Below are 21043 nucleotides of genomic sequence, written 5' to 3' on the forward strand. Positions count from 1 at the left end.
GTTACTCCTGGCTGTCTGCTCAGAAATAGCTCTTGGCAGGCACGGGGGATCATATGGGACACTGGGATTCGAACCAACCACCTTTGGTCCTGGATCGGCTGCTTGCAAGGCAAACGCTGCTGTGCTATCTCTCCGGGCCCCCATCAGGAGATCTTGGCCCAGTCACTACCCACCTCTCCATGTCTCTCTCTGATCTGGGAAACCAAAAAACCAAGCTCTCCTAGCTCACCCCAAGGGGTAGATGTTAGCCAAGTTGCTTGTAGGTGCAGGCCTGGAAATCCAACCTCCACATCCCAGCCCTCCCCTGTCTGTTTGTTCTCAGCCAGGCACACATCCAGAAATTCTCACTCTGTCCCATGTTCGTGTTTCTCACTCATTAGAGTGGCTAAGATCTAGAAGACATAAGAGGAAGAACCGGAGCAATAGTACAGTGGGTCTCTAACCTTGCACACAGTTGAACTGGGTTCTCTCTCCAGCATCCCACTTGGATCCCTATGCACTGTTAGGAGTGATTCCTGAGTGCTGAGTCAGGAATAACTCTTGAGCACCACTGGATATGGCCTAAAAACAAAACTAAACTAAACAAGAAAGAAAAAGAAAACAGAGTAAAAACATTCTGTAACTTCTTTGTTTTGTTTTGGTTTACTTTTGGGGGCCATATTTAGTGGTGTTCAGGGCTTACTCCTGTCTCTGCACTCAGGAGTCACTCCTGGCAAGACGCAGGGGACCAAGAACTGGAGCCACAGCCCAGTGAGTAGGGCATTTGCCTTGTTCATTGGTATCTTAGCTTTTATCCTCATCATCTATGGTTCCTCCAGTACTGCCAGGAGTGATTCCTGAGTGCAAAGCTAGGAGTAAACTCTGAGCATCATCAGGTATGCCCCCTTGCCCCAAAAGAACCAGGAGACCTTATGAGATGACAGGGATTTCTACCTGCTGTACTATTTCTTTGGCCTCATCAGTAACTCTTTTTTTTTTTTTTTTTTTTTTTTTTTTGTGGTTTTTGGGTCACACCCGGCAGTGCTCAGGGGTTACTCCTGGCTCCATGCTCAGAAATTGCTCCTGGCAGGCACGGGGGACCATATGGGACGCTGGGATTCGAACCGATGACCTCTTGCATGAAAGGCAAACGCCTTACCTCCATGCTATCTCTCCAGCCCCTCATCAGTAACTCTTTAAAGATCTGTACTTAAGGGGCCGGAGAGATAGCATGGAGGTAAGGCGTTTGCCTTTCATGCAGGAGGTCATCAGTTCGAATCCCGGCACCCCATATGGTCCCCTGTGCCTGCCAGGAGCAATTTCTGAGCCTGGAGCCAGAAATAACCCCTGAGCACTGCCAGGTGTGACCCAAAAATCACACACACACACACACACACACAAGATCTTTACTTAAAGACCAAGAGATGATTGGGATTTGCCATTCTTGCCATGGTCCCCCAAGAACCTCCAGGAATTATCTCTGAGCATTTTGTAGGGAGTATCCCCAGCTCCACCAGTGTGTCCACTCTCCCTACCAAAAAAAATTGATATTTTTGTGTATGCATTAGGGCTACACCTGTCAGAGACTATGTCAAACCCCGTTGACTGCAAGCGAGGCAAGTGCCCCATCCACGGTCCTATCTCTTTGGCCCTCACATTTTGTGTTTGTAAAGAGCCCCTTGGCACCGAGATGGTGTATCTGGGAGGAGAGATTATTCATTTTCTCTGCAGTCATCAGTTAATGCTTTGGTGCTCCCCTGTACTCCTCAGCACCTCCTCAACCCCATATGCAGCTACTCCTGAAGTCTGGGAGCTGCAGAATACACACAGGCCTGGCAGCCACCCCTTTCCTCTCACTGGGTTCTAAGGGGCCACCACGCCTCCCCAAGCCTCTGGAGGAAACAGTGCAAGAAAGGCGGGCTCTCAAAGGCCATGGCTGCCTGCTCACCCAGAGGTCAGGGGCTGCAGCAGCTCTGATTGGGAGAATAGCAGCTGGACACCACCCCTGGAAACTTTGAGTCAGGAGTGGGGCAGCCTCAGCACATGGACCCAGAGAGAATGGTCAGAGCCCTAGAGCAGGGCAGACCTATGCAGACACCCCCTTTTGGAGCCCCAGGCTCCCCATCAGCAGGTGAGCCCCGCCCTGCCACTTCCTCCCCAGTTGCCCCCCTCAATTCACACCCTGTCCCCGCCCCTACCGCCTGCACTGCACAGGAAGCCAGAATCGAGTATCTGCACCCTTCAGTTTCTCCTGTTCCCACCATGATGACAGGCTCTGCCCAGGTGAAAGGCACAGGCCAGAAAGGGGGATCTTAGCGGACTTGGGGGGGTGGGGTGCAGCAGAGGACATCCCCAGGAAGCGGAGTGACTTAACTGAAATCTCAATTCAACCCTGTTAGCCCCCCCTTTTTTAGAGAGACTCCAGTCCATGTCTGACATCTGTCACTTTTCTGTTTTCTCTCCTGGTCCCCAGGCACAAGTGTCTGTCTGAGCCAGGCGCAGTGACATAGCAATGGGTCAGAAGAGATAGAACAGTGGGGAGGGTATTTGCTTTGCAGGAGACCAACCTGGGTTTGGTCACCAGCAATTCATATGTTCCCCTGAGCCCCCCAGGAGTTATCCCTGAGAATAGAGCCAGGAATAAGCTCCAAGCATGCCTGGTGTGGCCAAAAAATTATATATATATATATATATATATATATATATATATAAAGTGTGGAAAGGTTGAAAAACTCTGATGTTCCTAACGAGAACAAGGAGGAGACTATGTGAGCCAGGTCATGAGCTGGAAGAAAATGTCGTGGGCTGGCACAGAGCATATAGAGGCCTAGAGGCAGGACTGTTTACTGGCATGGTTGAGGAAAGTCCAGGAGGCCCAAGGAGCCAGAGAGAATGAGCGAGAAGGGCAGGAATGAGAATGAGCTGTGGGCCAGGTCATAGGCCCAGAAACCTCTGGGAGGACTCAGTTTCTCTCTGGAGATGCTACCGAAGCATCAGAGCCTCATGGGCAGGCAGAACACTCTCGGAAAGGGGCGCTGTGCCCAGTAGGGAGAGTCCTGGCTACCCTCAGGAATATCCGGCACCCAGAAACAGACTAAAAGGAAAGAGAAAAACATGTTCTTGCTGACCAGCTTAATCATAGGCTCCAGTAGTAGCAGAGTTAATAACACCCCTGATTTTTATCTCTATCGTTTTGGGTTTTTTTAATGTCATAAAAACAACATGTCCTGCTTTTTAAAAACGAAATCAGCTCAGAAGAATATAATTTTAAAGAAGATGGGGCCGGAGTGATAACACAGAGGGTAGGATGTTTGTTTTGCATGCGGCCAACTTGAGTTCGATTACTGGCATCCTGTATGGTCCCCAGAGCCTGCCAGGAGTGATTCCTGAGTGTAGAGCCAGTAGTCATCCCTGAGTGCTGCTGGGCGTGGCCCTTAATTAAAAAAAAAAAAAAGATAAATGTACTATAAAGTCATACACATGACTAGGGAAAACTCATTCCAAGATTGGCAAGTGGCAAGGAAGATGGGATGTCCTGAATGTAGTCAATGGGGAAAGAGGTTATTAGTAGTTACTGAACCAGATTTTTTTTTTTTGAATTATGAGAACAAAAGATGCAAAGAAAGAGGACAAGGTAAAGTTACAGTGGAAGGACAATCAGCCATAACATAATTCTCAGAAGAAGTCCCTTTGCTGATATCTTAACTTTGATCTTTCAGCCAAAGAACGTTAAGATAAATAAAACAGAATCCATGTACAATTACTTTGTCCCTCAAGTCCCCAGATTGTAGCACATTATAATATTTCTTAACAACACACAAGGCAATCTAAAGCCATAAAACTTATGTAACTCCTTAAACATTAGAGGCATAGTATTTTTTACATTTCCATGTACATGCATATTAGCTTACGTTAACCTCAAATTTGAAGTGGGTGCATTTAACCTCAAATTTTAAGTGGGTGCATTTTTTTTTGGTTTTTTTTTTTTGGGCCACACCCGTTTGACGCTCAGGGGTTACTCCTGGTTATGTGCTCAGAAGTTGCCCCTGGCTTGGAGGGACCATATGGGACACCGGGGGATTGAACCGAGGTCCTTCCTTGGCTAGCGCTTGCAAGGCAGACACCTTACCTCCAGCGCCACCTACCCGGCCCAAGTGGGTGCATTTTAAGGATTAGCGTCAAAGGAGCATAGTAAAAACGGTGTTAGAGTGGCAATTGTTGTTTGCATAGGCCCACCAAAATATGAGAGGCATGGAAAGGAATAACCTTGGCCTAAATACAAAGAGATCCTACCCCTGAAGTTTCCTGGCATAAGGCCAACTCTAGGCTTCAGGCAAGTTATCGTCCGATCCAAGACATTGTCCGTAGTGCCAACACACTTTTCACACAGTCTCTGTTGTTGGTATCATGTTTCTGTATTAAAGATTCTGGAATCTGCATATCCTAAATTGAAGTCATGATGTGGAGTGTCTTCTCGTTTCACCTCACCATGAAAGGGCAATGCAGGAAGCCCTGTCCTGTAAGCAGGTCGTTGTTAAGTCTTCTCATTGTTAAGGGAAGTCTCTTTTCAGCAGGACGATGTCTGAGCAGTGGTAGGGTCTTCCGTGGTAGAGGATTGCTTCCAGGTGATGTTATGAACCAGATTTTTCATGTGTACAAATGAATGTGCTGGTCTGTACCAGTTGATATCTGGACTGGATATTTTGGTGTTTATTACTTAGGGTTATTTTGGGTGGTGGTGTTTGAACCATATCCAGCCATGCTCAGTGCTTACTCTTAGAGATGCTCAGGGACCATATGTGATGCTGGAGATTGATCTGGGCTCAGCCACATACAAGGGAAGTGACTGAACCACTGTCCGATGTCTCTGGGCCCTGCCTCTCCACTTCAGCTTCCTCAGGCAACAATTTCCAGTGGTTTAGCCAAGTCTCTATCCATACATTCATTTTGCACAAGCTTTGTTCTACGACTTGCTTTTCCCTTCTGCCAGCATAGTATCCCTATCTTTCCATGTCTGTTCATACAGAAAAACAATAGACAACAGCCAGGGAAATGGCCCAAAGAGCTAGTGTGTGTTGTTCTTGGCCTGCTGGGGGCCTCAGTTCATTCACAAAACTAAAGAATGCCCCAATTCCCTCTAGGAGTGACCCTAAGCAGTGCATCAGGTTTAACCTCTGGTCACTGCCAGATGTTGCTTCCAAATCAAAATAAAAAAGGACCCAAGAATAGTACTGTGGGTAGGGTGTTTGCCTTACACATGGCTGACTTGGCTCTGACCCCTGGCATTCCAAATTGGTGCCGTTAGCACTGCCAGGAGTAAGTTCTGGGCATTGCTGGGTGTGGCTTCAAAACCAACTAACAAAAGACAACTCACTGGGTCTAGAGAGGTAGCAGAGAGCCAGGAGTAAGCCCTGATCACTGCTGGGTGTGGCTGCAAAACAAAAAAACAAACAAATAAAAATAAAATAGCTCACCAGGACCAGAACAATAGGACAGCAGGTAGAGTATTTGCCTTGCACTGGGCCAACCTGTGTTCAATTCCCAGCATCCTATATGGTCCCCTGAGCCCGCCAGGAGTGATTCCTGAGTGTAGAGCCAAAAGGAACCCCTGAGCACTGCCAGGTGTGGCTCAAAAACAAAAACAAATAAGCAAAACAAAACCAACTGTTTCCCCAGTCACTTGCCTCTGTCAGACGTGCAACTTTTTCACCCATGTATAGGCCTAAGACAGGGTCCAGCTGTCCATAGACAGGAACCTGAAGCTGGCTTTTGTTTTCGTTTGTCTGTTTGGTTTGGGGGCCACACCCAAGAGTGATGGGGAGTTACTTCTAGTTCTGTGTTTGAGGGTTGTCCCTGGCATTGTACAGGGAACCCAGGGATACCTAGGATTAGAACTCAGGCCTCCTGTATAGCCTGTAAGCCTCTCAGGCTGGCTTTTGGTCCTTGGACATGAATACTTCTCTGGACATGCTGGTACATACAGCTGTTCCCAGAATGTCTTTTTGGGGGAGGTGGGGTTTGGGTCACACCTGACAGCGCTCTGGGGTCACTCCTGGCTCTAAACTCAGAAATCACTCCTGGCAGGCTCAAGGGACCACATGGGATGCCGAGATTCGAATCACTGTCCTTCTGCATGCAAGGCAAATGCCCTACCTCCACACTATCTCTCTGGCCCTTATTCCTTGGAATGTCTTTGGATGATTCTAAGTTCCCAGTTTTGAGTTTGGTAGATTCTTAAGACTCTTCCAGAAAACCAGTTCATACCTCAAATACCCCAACAGGGCTTCCAAGGCCCCATTTGTCCAAAACCTCCTCCAAACTTGATATCAATAATCTTTTGCATCTATGTCCATCCCTCCCCTCTCAAGGGGACCTTCTGGTTCCCAGCCAGATGATTTAGTATAAGGTCTCAGAGATGCTGGGTGCTACCAGGGACCACCACAGCAATGCTCAGTTCTCCAGGGTTATGCCCACTGGTGCTTGGTAAGCCAAGTGGTGCCATGGATCAAATCCATGTCCTTATGCATAAAAGGCATGTACCTCTGTCCCCATGGCTATCTCCAGAGCCCACATCTATGTCAATTAGTTAGATTCAAAACAACAAAACAAAAGCTTAGGCTAGAGAGGTAAGACACTTGCTTTGCATGTGGCTGACCTGGGTTTGAGTCTCGACACCCCATGTAGTTTCCCAACCCCTGCTAAAACTAATCCCTGCTAAAAGCCAGAAGTTCCCGTTGAGAATTGCTGGGTGTGTCCCCACCCCCCAAAAAATAGTTTGCTCCCTCAAGTCTGTTTTCTCCTTGAATACATATCACACTTGCTTGTCTCTATGCTTTTCTTCCCCACTCTAGAGAAGCCTATATCTTCTCTTGAACGTGTATTGTCTCTCTTTTTCTTTCACTCTCTCTCCTTCTCTCTCACTCTGTTCTCACTTCAAAGTAAGTTTTGTTCAATAGAAATTACCTTGATTCATTAAAATTAAAAAGAAAGCAGGGCTGGAGAGATAGCATGGAGGTAGGGTGTTTGCCTTGTATGCAGAAGGACAGTGGTTCGAATCCCAGCATCCCATATGGTCCCCCGAGCCTGCCAGGAGCAATTTCTGACCATAGAGCCAGGAGTAACCCCTGAGCACTGCCAGGTGTGACCCAAAGCCCCCCCAAAAAAATTAAAAGGGAGGACCAGATAGTACATTGGGTAAGGGAATTGCCATGTACATGGCCAACCCAGGGTTGATCCCTAGCATCCCATGTGGTCCCCTGAGCCCACCAGGAATAATTCCTGAGAGTCAGAAATCCATTGAGCACAGCTCAATGTGAACCAAAAACAAAACACACACAAACACACACACAAAGTATAGTTTCAGGGGCCAGGGAAATAGTACAAGAGGTAAGGTGCTTACCTTACACATGGCCAACTCCTATTTGACTTCCTAATGCTACCATATATGATGCCCAGAACACTACCGGGGGCCACTCCTGAGCACAAAGCTGGGAATAGCCCTTGAACACCACTGGAAGTGACCCAAGCCTTCCCCACTCATCACCTATATCCACAAATCCTACTTTCAGATACAGGGAGATGGCTAGAAAGGCAGGAGTGCATGATTTGCATACAGGAGCCCTGGGATTAATTCCTGATTACCTTCAGGAATTATCCCTAAACACTACCCAGTGGGGACCCCAAATCAAAAAAAAAATATTTTTCAGGCACTTATTTTTCACATGATCAACTCATGTTCAATCTCTGGTACCCCTTATGATCTCCTGGAGTCCACCAAGAGTGATCCCTGGGGGTGGTGAGGTGGCGCTAGAGGTAAGGTGTCTGCCTTGCAAGGCTAGCCAAGGAAGGACCGCAGTTCAATCCCCCGGCTTCTCATATGGTCCCCCCAAGCCAGGGGCGATTTCTGAGTACTTAGCCAGGAGTAACTCCTGAGCATCAAAGGGTGTGGCCCGAAAAACAAAAACAAAAAACAAGAGTGATCCCTGAGCACAGAGTCAGGAGTAATCTCTGAAAAATGGGAAGTATGGGGGCCAGGAAGGTGGCGCTACAGGTTAGGTGTCTGCCTTGCAAGCGGATGGACCGCGGTTCGATCCCACGGTGTCCCATATGGTCCCCCCAAGCCAGGGGTGATTTCTGAGCGCATAGCCAGGAGTAACCCCTGAGCGTCAAACGGGTGTGGCCCAAAAACCAAAAAAAAAAAAAAAATGGGAAGTATGGTCTTAAAACAACAAAACTAACAAAGCTATACTTTCTCTTCAGACAAGATCCTGTCATTTGCTCCTCACAAATCTGCATGCAGTTCTTCATCTTCACAGCCCCTCTGTTTGGCAGGTGTTGTCTTATTTTCTGTGCAGTGAACCTGGGGGCCCTGATAGTGAAAGGGTTCCCCAAGGCTTCTGAATTAGATGTAGAAGATCCCTGTCTTGTGTTCCTCTCCCCTCACTGGACTGTGATCATTTATATGAGGCCAACTGAGGAACTTAAAGAGAGCCCCCAGAAAAAAAATATGGATGATGGTCATTTGAGAAAATACCAAGAGGCTGGAATGTAAATGTAGACAACTCTTATAATAACCTGTTGTTTCAGAAGTGATATAACAATTTTTAAAAATGTATTATAACACGGGGCTGGAGAGATAGCATGGAGGTAAGGCGTTTGCCTTTCATGCAGTAGGTCATTGGTTCGAATCCCAGCATCCCATATGGTCCCCCGAGCCTGCCAGGAACAATTTCTGAGCGTGGAGCCAGGAGTAACCCCTGAACGCTGCCGGGTGTGACCCAAAAATCAAAAAAAAAATCTAAAAAATGTATTATAACACTGTGAGTTAATAAGTTGTTTATAATACAATTGTTTCAGGCATTAAATGCTTCAACACCAATCCCACTGCCATTGTGACTTTCCCTCTAACAGTGTCCCCGGTTTCCCACCCACCACTTCAGCCTACCCCTTTACAGACACAAACAAATCTACTTCATATTGTTCATTATAACACAAAGGCAAATGGAATTATCAACACTTAGATCAACAAGGGTCAATTGAAATAATTGTTTTATTTTTCAATGGTGTTACTAAGTCATTGTCTAAGGATTTACTGGACTGTGTTTGGTGCTAGTTGAGTCTTTGAGGCTCACTGAGCTTGGCAATTTTCTATGTAACTTTCTTATCAGATTTGCTGTGAGCCTACTGGGCTGACAGTACTATACATTTTTTTTTCGTTTGTTTTTGGGTCATACCCAGCTGTGCTCAGGGTTACTCCTGGCTCTAGGCTCAGAAATCGCTCCTGGTAGGCTCAGGGGGCCATATGGGATGCTGGGATTCAAACCACTGTCCTTCTGCATGCAAGGCAAATGTCTTATCTCCATGCTATCTTTCCGGCCCAGTACTATACATTTTTGAGATGTTGTCTGTGTGGTCTAGGACCTATTGATCTGAAGCAAAGTTGGTGGTTTGGAAGATTGATAAGATTTAGTTGTGGAGCTGGACCATTTCTGTTAGAGGGTGTTGGGCGTGGCTGTAGGCTGCTGTGCCTTCACCCAGAAAGGGGAATCTGCTCCTATCCATTCTTTTTTGTTTAAATTTCATTTCATTGAAACCTTGTGATTTACAAAGTCCTTCATAGTTGGGTTTCAGACATACAATGAATCAGGGCCAATCCTACCACCAGTATCCACCTCTCTTCACCAATATTTCCTAAGTACATCCCATACTACCATCCCCCCGAACCCCCGAGCCTGTCATTATCATAGGCCTATTTTATTTATTTATTTATTTATTTATTTTTGGTTTTTGGGTCACACCTGGCAGCACTCAGAGGTTACTCCTGGCTCTATGCTCAGAAGTCGCTCCTGACAGGCTCAGGGGACCATATGGGATGCCAGAATTCGAACCACCGTCCTTCTGCATGCAAGGCAAATGCTTTACCTCCATGCTATCTCTCCGGCTCCATACAGGCCTATTTTAAGTTTAGATTGTTAAAGTTTGAGTCTCTTGGGGCCGGGCGGTGGCATTAGAGGTAAGGTGCCTGCCTTGCCAGCGCTAGCCTAGGACGGACCGCGGTTCGATCCCCCGGTGTCCCATATGGTCTCCCAAGCCAGGAGCGACTTCTGAGCACATAGCCAGGAGTAACCCCTGAGCGTCACCGGGTGTGGCCCAAAAACCAAAAAAAAAAAAAAAAAAGTTTGAGTCTCTTGATTTCATTATTGTTGTCTTTGGCTTGGATATTTAGTTCTGTTCTTTTGTTTTGTTTTGTTTTGTTTTGTTTTGGGATTACAACTGGTAGAGCTCAGAAGTCGCTCCTGGCAGGCTCGAGGGACCATATGGGATACCAGATTCGAACCAGGGTCTGTTCTGTGTTGGCTGAGTGCAAGACAAATGCCTTACTGCTATGCTATTGTTCAGGCCCCTCCTTTCTTTTTTTTTTTTTTTTTTTTTTTTGGTTTTTGGACCACACCCGGTGATGCTCAGGGGTTTCTCCTGGATGTCTGCTCAGAAATAGCTCCTGGCAGGCACGGGGGACCATATGGGACACCGGGATTTGAACCAACCACCTTAGGTCCTGGATTGGCTGCTTGCAAGGCAAACACCGCTGTGCTATCTCTCCGGGCCCAGGCCCCTCCTTTCTAAACACCACCAATGCACCTGAAACCTCTTGACCCCTGGCCCCCATCCTTTCATATTTGTGTTTCTCCTCTTCCACTCAGTTTCTTTCCTCACTCTACTCTGTGGCCAAGTGTTCCCCACTCATTCTGATAAGGCTCCAGAGTTGTCAGTCTGGATTTGACTCCCTGAGGAGAGTTGGTGGGCATCATTTTCCTTTGGAGCTTGATAGAGGAGATGAGCCATTTTTCTGCCGGGAAGATAGCAGGTGTGGGTGGAATTTCTGTCGCGACAATTTAGCAATGCTCAAAAGACCACATAGTACTGGATATTGAACTGTGCTCAACTACATGTAAGGTCAACACCCTCACCCCTGTACTCTGTCTCTAGTCTCTGATTAGCTCTTCTGAGCCAAGTTGTGTGAGCAGGCAAGGAACTGAGGCTCAGAGAACCATTGGACATGCAGTGTCTGGAGGCAGAGCTAGGCTTTGAGCCCAGGGCTATTTCCATGTAGTCGTAGGCCTCTGGGCCTCACTGCCTCTCTCTGGTGACTTGTCCTCTCAGGCCTGATTATCCTTATTGCTGAAGAAAATAGGAGCCAGAGAGATTAGATAGTAGGTTGGATGTTTGACTTTTATGAGGCTGACCTGGGTTTGATCCCCAGAACCGTATATGGTCCTATGAATACAAGAAAGAGTGATCTCTGAGTGCAGAGCAAGGAGTCAGCTCTGAGGCCACCCCTAGTTGTGGCCTCAAGACCAAAACCATCACCCCAAATAGAACAGGCCTCTCTTCCACCCTAGAGAGCAAAAATCCTGGACTGATTCTCTTCGGCCGATTTAGTCATGAGCTCATCCTGAAACCAGTCCCCCAGATGCTGAGGTGCAAATCCCGTGGCCACATAGCTAGGGATGCTATGGTTTTCTCTGAGACTGGGGGGACAGGCACTTCTCAAAGGGAAAATCAAGACTCATTACCAAAATAAGAGCAGGCCACTGTGTTTGTTTGATTTCGGTTTGTGGACCACACCCGGTGGTGTGGGGGCCACTCCCAGGCAGTGCTTGGGGTGTCTCCAAGTGGCACTCAGGGGATGCTGTGGTGTAGGGGACTGAACCCATGTCCTACCACATGCAAAGCGTGTGCTCGGCCCTTGGGAGCTGTCTCCCCCCTACCCCCCACAGTTCATTGGGAAGGACTCCTATGGACTAAGAGAAGGCAGAAAGCACGAGAGCTCATTTAAAGAACATGGGGATGAGGTGTAGATGTGGGGTCAAGGTTGGATGCTCAGAGGGAAGTGAGGAAAGGAGAAATATTGAGCCCCTCCTAGGCTACCCTGCCCTCCAGCTTTTCATGTTGCCAAGTTGGACTTGAAGCCTGGAAGACACCTAGAAAGAATCAGATTCTTTTCTTCCCTCCTGCTACAAAATAGAATAAAGAAATGTGGGGCTGGAGCGATAGCATAGCAATAGTGTAAGGTGTTTGCCTTGCACGCTGCCAACACAGGATGAATCCTGGTTCGAATCCGGCCATCCCATATGGTTGCCTCCTCCCCAGGCCTGTCTGGAGCAACTTCTGAGCACAGAGCCAGGAATAACTCCTGAGTGCCGCCGGGTGTGATCCAAAAACCATAAATAAATAAATAAATAAATAAATAAATAAATAAATAAATAAATAAATAAATAAATAAAAAATTGGGGCCAGAGAGATAGCACATCAGTAGGGCTTTTGCCTTATACCCAACCGATCCAGGTTGGATGGTGGTTCAAATCCTGGCATCCCATATGGTCCCCCAGCGCCTGCCAGGAGCAATTTCTGAGCACAAAGCCAGGAGTAACCCCTGAGTGCTACCAGGTGTGACACCCCCCCAAAAAAAAAGGAATAAAGAAATGAAGAAAAGGTCAAGGGGGGGTGAGAAAATGAATCAGGTTTTTTTGTTTGTTTGTTTGTTTTTTCTTTTTTGTTTTTGGGCCACACCCGGCGGTGCTCAGGGGTTACTCCTGGCTGTCTGCTCAGAAATAGCTCCTAGCAGGGATGGGAACCATATGGGACACTGGGATTCGAACCAACCACCTTTGGTCCTGGATCGGTTGTTTGCAAGGCAAACACCGCTGTGCTATCTCTCTGGGCCCTGGATCAGGTTTTTGATGTGCTCACAATTGAACCCAGTTTAAAAGGTTAGTGGTCCTCCTCTGCCCACCTCAAGTGATCCCTGAGCACAGAGCCAGACATAAGGCCTGAGCAGCCCCAGGAATGGGCCAAAACCAGAGAAGCTGAGTCCAGGATTGACGGTTGGTAAGGAAAACCAGCCTTGAACTGAACATTTTTATAATGAATACTTTTATTTATTCATAACTTCCCCAATTATAGGGGCCAGAGAGCTAGCACAGCAATAGAACGTTTGCCTTGCATTTGGCCAACCCTAGACAGACCCAGGTTCAATTCCCGGCATCCCAATGGTCTCCTGAGCCTGCCAGGAACCATTTCTGAGCTCAGAGCCAGGAGTGACCCCTGAGCACTGCTGAGTGTGGCTCCCCGAAATAAACTTTCCCAATTATGAATTTCAATGATTATTTGAAAATTGTTCTCATATTACTATTGACTGACTGGGAGCTGGAGACATAGTATAGATAGAAGATAAGGCACTTGCCTTGCATGTCACCAATCTGGGTTTAATTCCCAGCATCCCTATGATTCCACATATATCACCAGGTGTGATTACTGAACACAAAGCCAGGAATAACTCTGGAGTACCACCAGAGGTGACCCCCAAAAAATACCCTAATATTGAATAATTTTTTCCTTTTTTTTTTGGTTTTTGGGTCACACCCGGCAGCACTCAGAGGTTACTTCTTCTGACTCTCTGCTCAGAAGTTGCTCCTGGCAGGCTCAGGGAACCATATAGGATGCCGGGATTCAAACTACCATCCTTCTGCATTGAAGGCAAATGCTTTACCTCCATGCTATTTCTTTGGTCCTAATATTGAATGATTTTAAAACATCATTCTTATTTATTTATTTATTTATTTAGGTCTAGGGGTCATACCCAGTAGTGTTCAGAGGTTTTTCATGACTCTGCACTCAGAAACCACCACAGACAGATTCATCCATATGGGATGCTGGGAATTGTACACAGGTTGGCTGTATGCAAGGCAAGTGCCCTACCTGCTGTGCTATCTCTTTGGCCCCAACATTATCACACACACACACACACACACACACACACACACACACCAATATTCTTTTTTTAAAAATTTTTTACTGAGTCAGTATGAATTACAAAGTTATTCATGAATGAGTGTCAAGTGTACAAAGTTCCAACACCAGTGCCCACTGACTTCTACCAGTGTCACTAGTTTCCCTCCCACCTCCTCCCTGCCTCAGTGGCAGACACCTGCCTCCCCCTTTTCTTTCAAGTCTCTGTGGTTTCCGACACTGTTAACCCATGGGCTGTCATTGTCATGCAGGCCACTTCACTGCTCCCTTCCCTGTCCTATCCCTCCCACACACATCCCCGAGCAAACTTCCTGCTGAAAACCAGTTCTCATATTCTTTGTTGAACAGAGCATTTCTTAATGGTTTTGGGGATACTGGGGGTCCTGGTATCCAGAGTTCACAATCCAATTGGAGAACATAGCTTGGGTCAGTATTCAAATACAGCAGCAACCTTCTGGCCTGGTATCCCGGCCAGGGGTCTAACTTTGACCCTTCCATTTATTTTTTGGTGGTGGATGGAGTGGGACAACCAAAAAGGCTGAGGGAAAGCCAGAAGTCAGTCGTGGTGCTCTTCAGCCCAACTGTGTGGGCCTGACAGTTCAGTGTCTGGACATATGGTGCTGCTCATGACCAGTGGTGTTGGGGCCCACTTGGGCCACAATGGGCAGTGTGGGGTGCAGAGCCTACAGTGGAGCATACATGATTGGTGTGTGTTCCACTGCCAAGCCACATTCTTTGCTCTCTCATTTCTCCCTTCCTTCCTTCCTTCCTTTCTTCCTTCCTTCCTTCCTTCCTTCCTTCCTTCCTTCCTTCCTTCCTTCCTTCCTTCCTTCCTTCCTTCCTCCCCCCTCCCTCCCTCCCCCCTCCCTCCCTCCCACCCTTCCACCCTTCCTCCCTCCCTCCCTCCCACCCTTCCACCCTTCCTCCCTCCCTCCCTCCCTCCCTCCCTCCCTCCCTCCCTCCCTTCCTTCCTTCCTTCCTTCCTTCCTTCCTTCCTTCCTTCCTTCCTTCCTTCCTTCCTTCCTTCCTTCCTTTTGTTTGTTTCGGGGCCACATCCAGCAATACTCAAGGGTTGTTCCTGGTTCTGCACTTAGGAATCATTCCTGGTGGTGCTCAGGGAACCATCTAGGATGCCAGAGATCAAACCCAGGTCAACCTCATGCAAGGCAAGCTCCTTATCCACTGTTCCTGCTGACTCTGGGTTCTTGGGGGTGAATTACTGCAGCCCCTGGGGCTTCTTTGCTCCAGGGAAAGGACAGTACCTCCTAATAAAGGGGTGAAGTGCACTGCCTAGCTCAGGGCCCCCGGGGCCTTCTGGGGGCCTCCTCTGTAAGACGTTAATGGTTATTATGGGAACACAGTGGCTCTGTGTGTGGTCCAAAGTCCTGCATAGGGGGTACTAGGGAGGGTGTGGGGTCCAGGGCACAGGACGCAAGTACTTGCTCTCTCTCTCAGGTGCTGTCTCACAACCTGTACACGGTGCTGCACATACCCCATGACCCGGTGGCCCTCGAGGAGCACTTCCGTGATGACGATGACGGCCCTGTGTCCAGCCAGGGCTACATGCCCTACCTCAACAAGTACATCCTGGACAAGGTCAGTGCCTCTCGTGCCCACCTCTCCCACACCCCACACTTCCTGCACCCTCTCACTCAGCTCTTTAACCGCCACTGTGACTCAGTCTCTCTCATCTCTGTCCTGGCCTCCCCTCCAGAGCCCAGCAGGGACCTGATCAAGGGCTCTCTACACCTCCCTCTGTCTACTGTTCCCCCCCTCTTCGTCTCTCCCCACCTCTGCCTCATCTCTATCTCCCCATCACCTCCCTCCCCTATTCTTCCCCATTCTTCCTCTTTCTCCCCATCTCTCTCCCCTTAGTTTCCTCAAACAGTTCACTCTACCTTGAGCCTCCCCTTCTCTCTCTCCCCTGGGCTTGAATTTCTCTGTCCAGAGGCCTGGGGTGCAGGGAGGGCCTGGGCCCAGCTGTGAGGGGGAGCAGGGAAGTTGCTGTCCCTGGGACTGACCTGACAGGCCATGGCAGGTGGAAGAGGGGGCGTTCGTTAAGGAGCACTTCGATGAACTGTGCTGGACGCTGACGGCCAAGAAGAACTACCGGGTGGACAGCAATGGGACTAACTCCCTGTCCAACCAGGACGCCTTTCGCCTCTGGTGCCTCTTCAACTTCCTGTCGGAGGACAAGTACCCACTGATCATGGTTCCCGATGAGGTGAGACAGGCAGACCTGCTCCAGGGCTGAAGGGTGCCCCCACACATGCCCTTTCTGCTCTGCTTGCTCTGTTGGTACCTCTCAAGAGCTGCCTACAAGCAGTTGCTTCTCCTTGGAGAACCCCAATTCCATTTCCCTCAGGGCTGTTGCCCCTCAGCAGGAAAATGGTCTCAAAAGTCTCCTTCCTGTAACATGGAGATAGGAAGGTAAAATGGCAGGTTGGAGCCAAAGTGCAGCAGGAAAGGCACTTTCTGTAGCTAGTTGGGGTTCCCTGAGGACCTTTAGGAATAATTCTTGAGCTAGAACCAGGAGTAACCACTGAGCATCGCTGGGTATGGCAAAAACAACACAACAAAGTGAGGAACCAGAACAAACACATTGTAATGTGGCCCATCTTGGTTTGATCCCTGGCATCCCATATGGTCCCCCATGCCATGCACCACCTGGAGTAATTTCTGGGTGCAGAGTCAGGAGTGACCCCTGAGCCTTGCTGGCTGTGACCTAAAAACCAACCAAACCAACATAAAATAATGGTTGGGTCAGAGAGAAAGTACAGCGGGTAGGGCACTTGCCATCCACACAGCTGACCTGGGTTCAATCCCTGGCACCATTTATATACCCAATGATCCTAAGAGTAAGCCTGAGCACCCTGTCCCGGGTGTGGCCCATCCCTTCTCCCAAACAAAAACCTCTAGTGTCAATCCGAGAAGCGTGTGGGCCCCTTCCTTGGCCATCATCCTGCTCACACCAAGTCTGGAAGCACCCACGTGCCTTCCTGTCTGGAGGGAAGAACCAGGGCACACCCCGTTCAGAGACCTAAATAGAGAAGCCAAGGGAGGGTGGTTTGGGGGGGGGCAGGGAGCTCCTTCTCTCTCTTCTCTGGCAGTGCCAGGAGTCAAACCCAGCGTCTCACCTATGCCAGACGAGTGCTCCCTCTCTGAGCTGTGCCCCCTCCCCAGCCCTCTCTGCAGCCCACCTGCCTCCCTCCACCCCATCTCTCCAGGACCCTAGCTAACTGGAAACTCTCAGGGTACCCCAGATTCTGTGTGTGGGAAGGATAAAAGCCACCTGTGCTTTAAACTGGTGCACCCACCACCCCAGCTGTGTCCCAGTAACCCCCAAAAGAAAAGCCCTAGAGAGAGTTTCCCAGGAGGCTTCCAGGAAGGCACAAGATTGAGGACCAGGTTTCTCCCTGTACAGACCCCAAGCTGGGTGTCCCTGCCCACCCCCCACCCACCCACCCCACCCCCCCACCCCCCGCCAGTCAGAACATGTGGCCTCAGACCCCAAGGCCGAGAGCTCCTGTGAGACTCAGCATGAACAACCGGCTGCAGGATGTGCCCAGCCACCATTTCCTGTTCCTCGGTAACAGGCTTCCGGCCCCTGCCCTGCTTCCCCGCCCCCATCCCACACTCTCCCCACCAGGAAGGATGGGGGGGTCAGGGGGAGCTCAGAATAAGGACTAGTGGGACCCAGTGGATTCAGGGGCTCTGAGATTCAGTCTAGCTGTTCTCCATGTGCTGTGACGTCCCTCTGTACCCTCTCTGACATTTGGGGGGACTTGTTTTCTTTGTCACCTCCCCTTATTTCATATTTAAAAAAGCTTTTGTTTTTGGGGGCCACACCCGGCGATGCTCAGGGATTACTTCCTGGCTCAGCACTCAGGAATCTCGCCTAGCAGTGCTTGGAGGACCATATGGGATGCTGGGGGTCAAACCCTGGTCTGCTTGTGTGTAAGACTAGTGCCTTACCTGCTGCACAATCTCTCCAGCCCCAGCTTTATTATATTATTATTTTATTTATTTTATTATTATAAGACCTTTTGTTTCTGTTTCTCAATGGTTTTTTTAATTGTTGTTGGTTGGTTGAGGTTCTGTGGTTAACAATACAATAGACTAATAATGCCACGAATGGCTTCTCATGTACTTGATTCCAACACCACACCCATCACCAGTGTGCCTCCCTCCTGCTCCCCAGGATCCCAGCATGACTTTCTCTTACCCCCCTCCTCACTGTGTGGCTTGATTCACCCATTAGGTTGCCATTCTTCCTGTCTCTTTCAGGGTGAGGAGTGTGGCATGCAGGTAGACCCCTAACCCCAACCTCCACTGCAGGTTAAGGCTCCCAAATCCCCTCCCACAGAGCTGGAACAACAGTACAGAGGGTTAAGGCATTTATTTGTCTTGCATGCTGTCTACCCAGTTTCGGTCCCTGGCATCCCGGAGTCTACCAGGAATGATGCCTGGGTGCAGAACTAGGAGTAATCCTTGAGCATGTCAGAGTGAGACCCCAAAACAAAACAAACACTCCAAAACAATTCCCTTCCAAGTCTCAACCCTGGTAAAGCGCTTAAGCATCTGGTATGTTGCATGCCCCCTTGACTCACTCCCCCAAACCACTGTCCCTTTTGACAGGTGGAAATGTCCCCTGGGCTGGTGGCCCCTTATGACAAGCTCCCTCTCCCCCAGGTGGAATATCTGCTGAAGAAGGTGCTGAGCAGCATGAGTCTAGAAGTGGGGTTTGGCGAGCTGGAGGAGCTGCTGGCCCAGGAGGCTCAGGGGGCCCAGACCAGCGGGGGCCTGAGCGTCTGGAAGTTCTTGGATCTCTTCAACTCGGGGCGCTGCCTTCGGGGTGTGGGGCGGGACACGCTCAGCATGGCCATCCACGAGGTCTACCTGGAGCTCATCCAAGATGTGCTGAAGCAGGTAAGACCCTCTGGAGAGGCCGGTAAGTGGGTGTGTGGGGTGGAGGGAGGCAGGGCAGGAGGAAGACGCTATAATGTCCTGACTTGGCTCTGGTTGGCAGGGCTACCTGTGGAAACGAGGACACCTGAGAAGAAACTGGACTGAGCGCTGGTTCCAGCTGCAACCCAACTCCCTCTGCTATTTTGGGAGTGAAGAATGCAAAGAGAAAAGGGGAACGATCCCACTAGATGCGCAATGCTGTGTGGAGGTGAGGGCTTCGAGGATGTCACAGAGCAGAGATTAGGGGATCCAGAAGGTCAGTGCAGGGAACCACGGGGAAATTCCTGTTCAGTGAATGTGGCCTGAGAACCATTTTGGCCTCAAGGCAACTCTCATTCATCTTTGCAGCTTTTTTTTTTGTTTGTTTTTGGGCCACACCCGGCAGTGCTCAGGAGTTACTCCTGGCTGTCTGCTCAGAAATAGCTCCTGGCAGGCACGGGGGACCATATGGGACACCGGGATTCGAACCAACCACCTTTGGTCCTGGATCGGCTGCTTGCAAGGCAAATGCCACTGTGCTATCTCTCCGGGCCCATCTTTGCAGCTTTAACAAAAGCTAGAGGGGCCAGGGAGCCAGATCAAGGGGCTGAGCTTAAGTGTTGGAGCCCTGGGTTCCATCCCTGGCACCATCACATGTCCTCAAGCACCACTATTGAGAGTGACTCCTGAGCAATGCTCGGTATGGTTCAAAACAATGCAAAACATCTTACAAATCGAATATGAAAGTGATCGGTGAATAATGTAGATTTTGCTAAAGATTTCAGAGAAAAATACGACATATCTCAACCGATATCGCAGAGTGTATGTGTATGGGGAGGTGAGATTCTCTTTAAATGTCTTCCTCTTTCACTTCAATTCCATCCTCTTTGGCAACTGTTTCTGCATTCCTTCTCTACCCGCTTCATTCACCTTTGGGTCTGTCCATTATTATTTTCTTTTTTTTTTTTTTTTTTTTTTTTTTGGTTTTTGGGCCACACCCTGTGACGCTCAGGGGTTACTCCTGGCTATGCGCTCAGAAGTTGCTCCTGGCTTCTTGGGGGACCATATGGGACGCCGGGGGATCGAACCGCGGTCCGTCCTAGGCTAGCGCAGGTAAGGCAGGCACCTTACCTTTAGCGCCACCGCCCGGCCCCAAAAATGTTCTTTTTTTTTTTTTTTTTTGGTTTTTGGGCCACACCCTGTGACGCTCAGGGGTTACTCCTGGCTATGCGCTCAGAAGTTGCTCCTGGCTTCTTGGGGGACCATATGGGGCACCGGGGGATCGAACCGCGGTCCGTCCTAGGTTAGCGCAGGCAAGGCAGGCACCTTACCTCCAGCGCCACCGCCCGGCCCCATTATTATTTTCGAAGCTGACAACAGTTCTTAAAATCATTGTTAAAAAAGGAACACACACACACACACACACACACACACACACACACACACACCTGGGCCGGAGAGATAACACAATGGTGTTTGCCTTGCAAGTAGCCAACCCAGGACCTAATAAGGTGGTTGGTTCGAATTCTGGCGTCCCTTATGGTTCCCCATGCCTGCCAGGAGCTATTTCTGAGCAGATAGCCAGGAGTAACCCTTGAGCACCGCCGGGTGTGGCCCAAAAACCAAAAACAAACAAACAAAAACCCAAAAACCGAAAAAAAGAAAAAGAAAGAAAAATCATGATATATACATGAAACAAAATGGTACAAGAAACTTGCGTCCTAACCATACAATTCAGTAACAATAAGGATGTCCACAAGCATTGTGTAACCATAACCATTATCTATTTTCAAAACCTTTTCATCATCCCAGGCAGAAACTCTGTACTTGTTAAGCAATAAAGCCTCCTCCCCCAGTCTTCCCAGCCCCTGATAACTTCTACTTTCTGCCTCTGTGAATTTGCCTCTTCTCCACACCTTACGGAAGTGGGGTCAAACCTTTGTCCTCTTATTTCCTAGATTGTTGTATATCATATACTTGTTTTCTTTTGCTTTGGGGCTTCTGTTCTTGCGGGTGCAACCAGTGGTGCTTAGAAGACCATGTAGTGGTGGGGATTGAACCTAGGTCTCCCATAAGCAAAGCCTGCATTCAGTATGTTAAGCTAGTCCTCAGCCCCTCACATAATATGTTTAGAGTGAAGTGTTCAAAGTTCACTCATACAGTGGGATGAATCAGTACTTCATTCCTTTCTTTTCTTTTTGATTTTTTTTTTTGCTTGTTTGGGGAACACACCTGGAAATGCTCAAGGGTTACTCCTGGCTCTGTGCTCAGGAATTACTCCTGACAGTACTTAGGGGACCATATGAGA

General features: G+C 48.8%; 1 protein-coding gene across 1 annotated transcript in view; it reads left to right on the top strand.

Moving 5' to 3' along the window:
• DEF6 (DEF6 guanine nucleotide exchange factor) overlaps positions 1-21043 on the top strand; it is a 34263-nt gene that overhangs the window by 4443 nt on the left and 8777 nt on the right. The window contains exons 2-5 of the mRNA XM_049765303.1: positions 15244-15384; positions 15827-16012; positions 18481-18717; positions 18818-18964. Of these exons, the coding sequence (XP_049621260.1) occupies positions 15244-15384; positions 15827-16012; positions 18481-18717; positions 18818-18964 (711 nt within the window). The remainder of the gene's footprint in view (positions 1-15243; positions 15385-15826; positions 16013-18480; positions 18718-18817; positions 18965-21043) is intronic.

The sequence above is a fragment of the Suncus etruscus genome, chromosome 18 (assembly GCF_024139225.1).
Source record: "Suncus etruscus isolate mSunEtr1 chromosome 18, mSunEtr1.pri.cur, whole genome shotgun sequence".
NCBI classification, from domain to species: Eukaryota; Metazoa; Chordata; class Mammalia; order Eulipotyphla; family Soricidae; genus Suncus; species Suncus etruscus.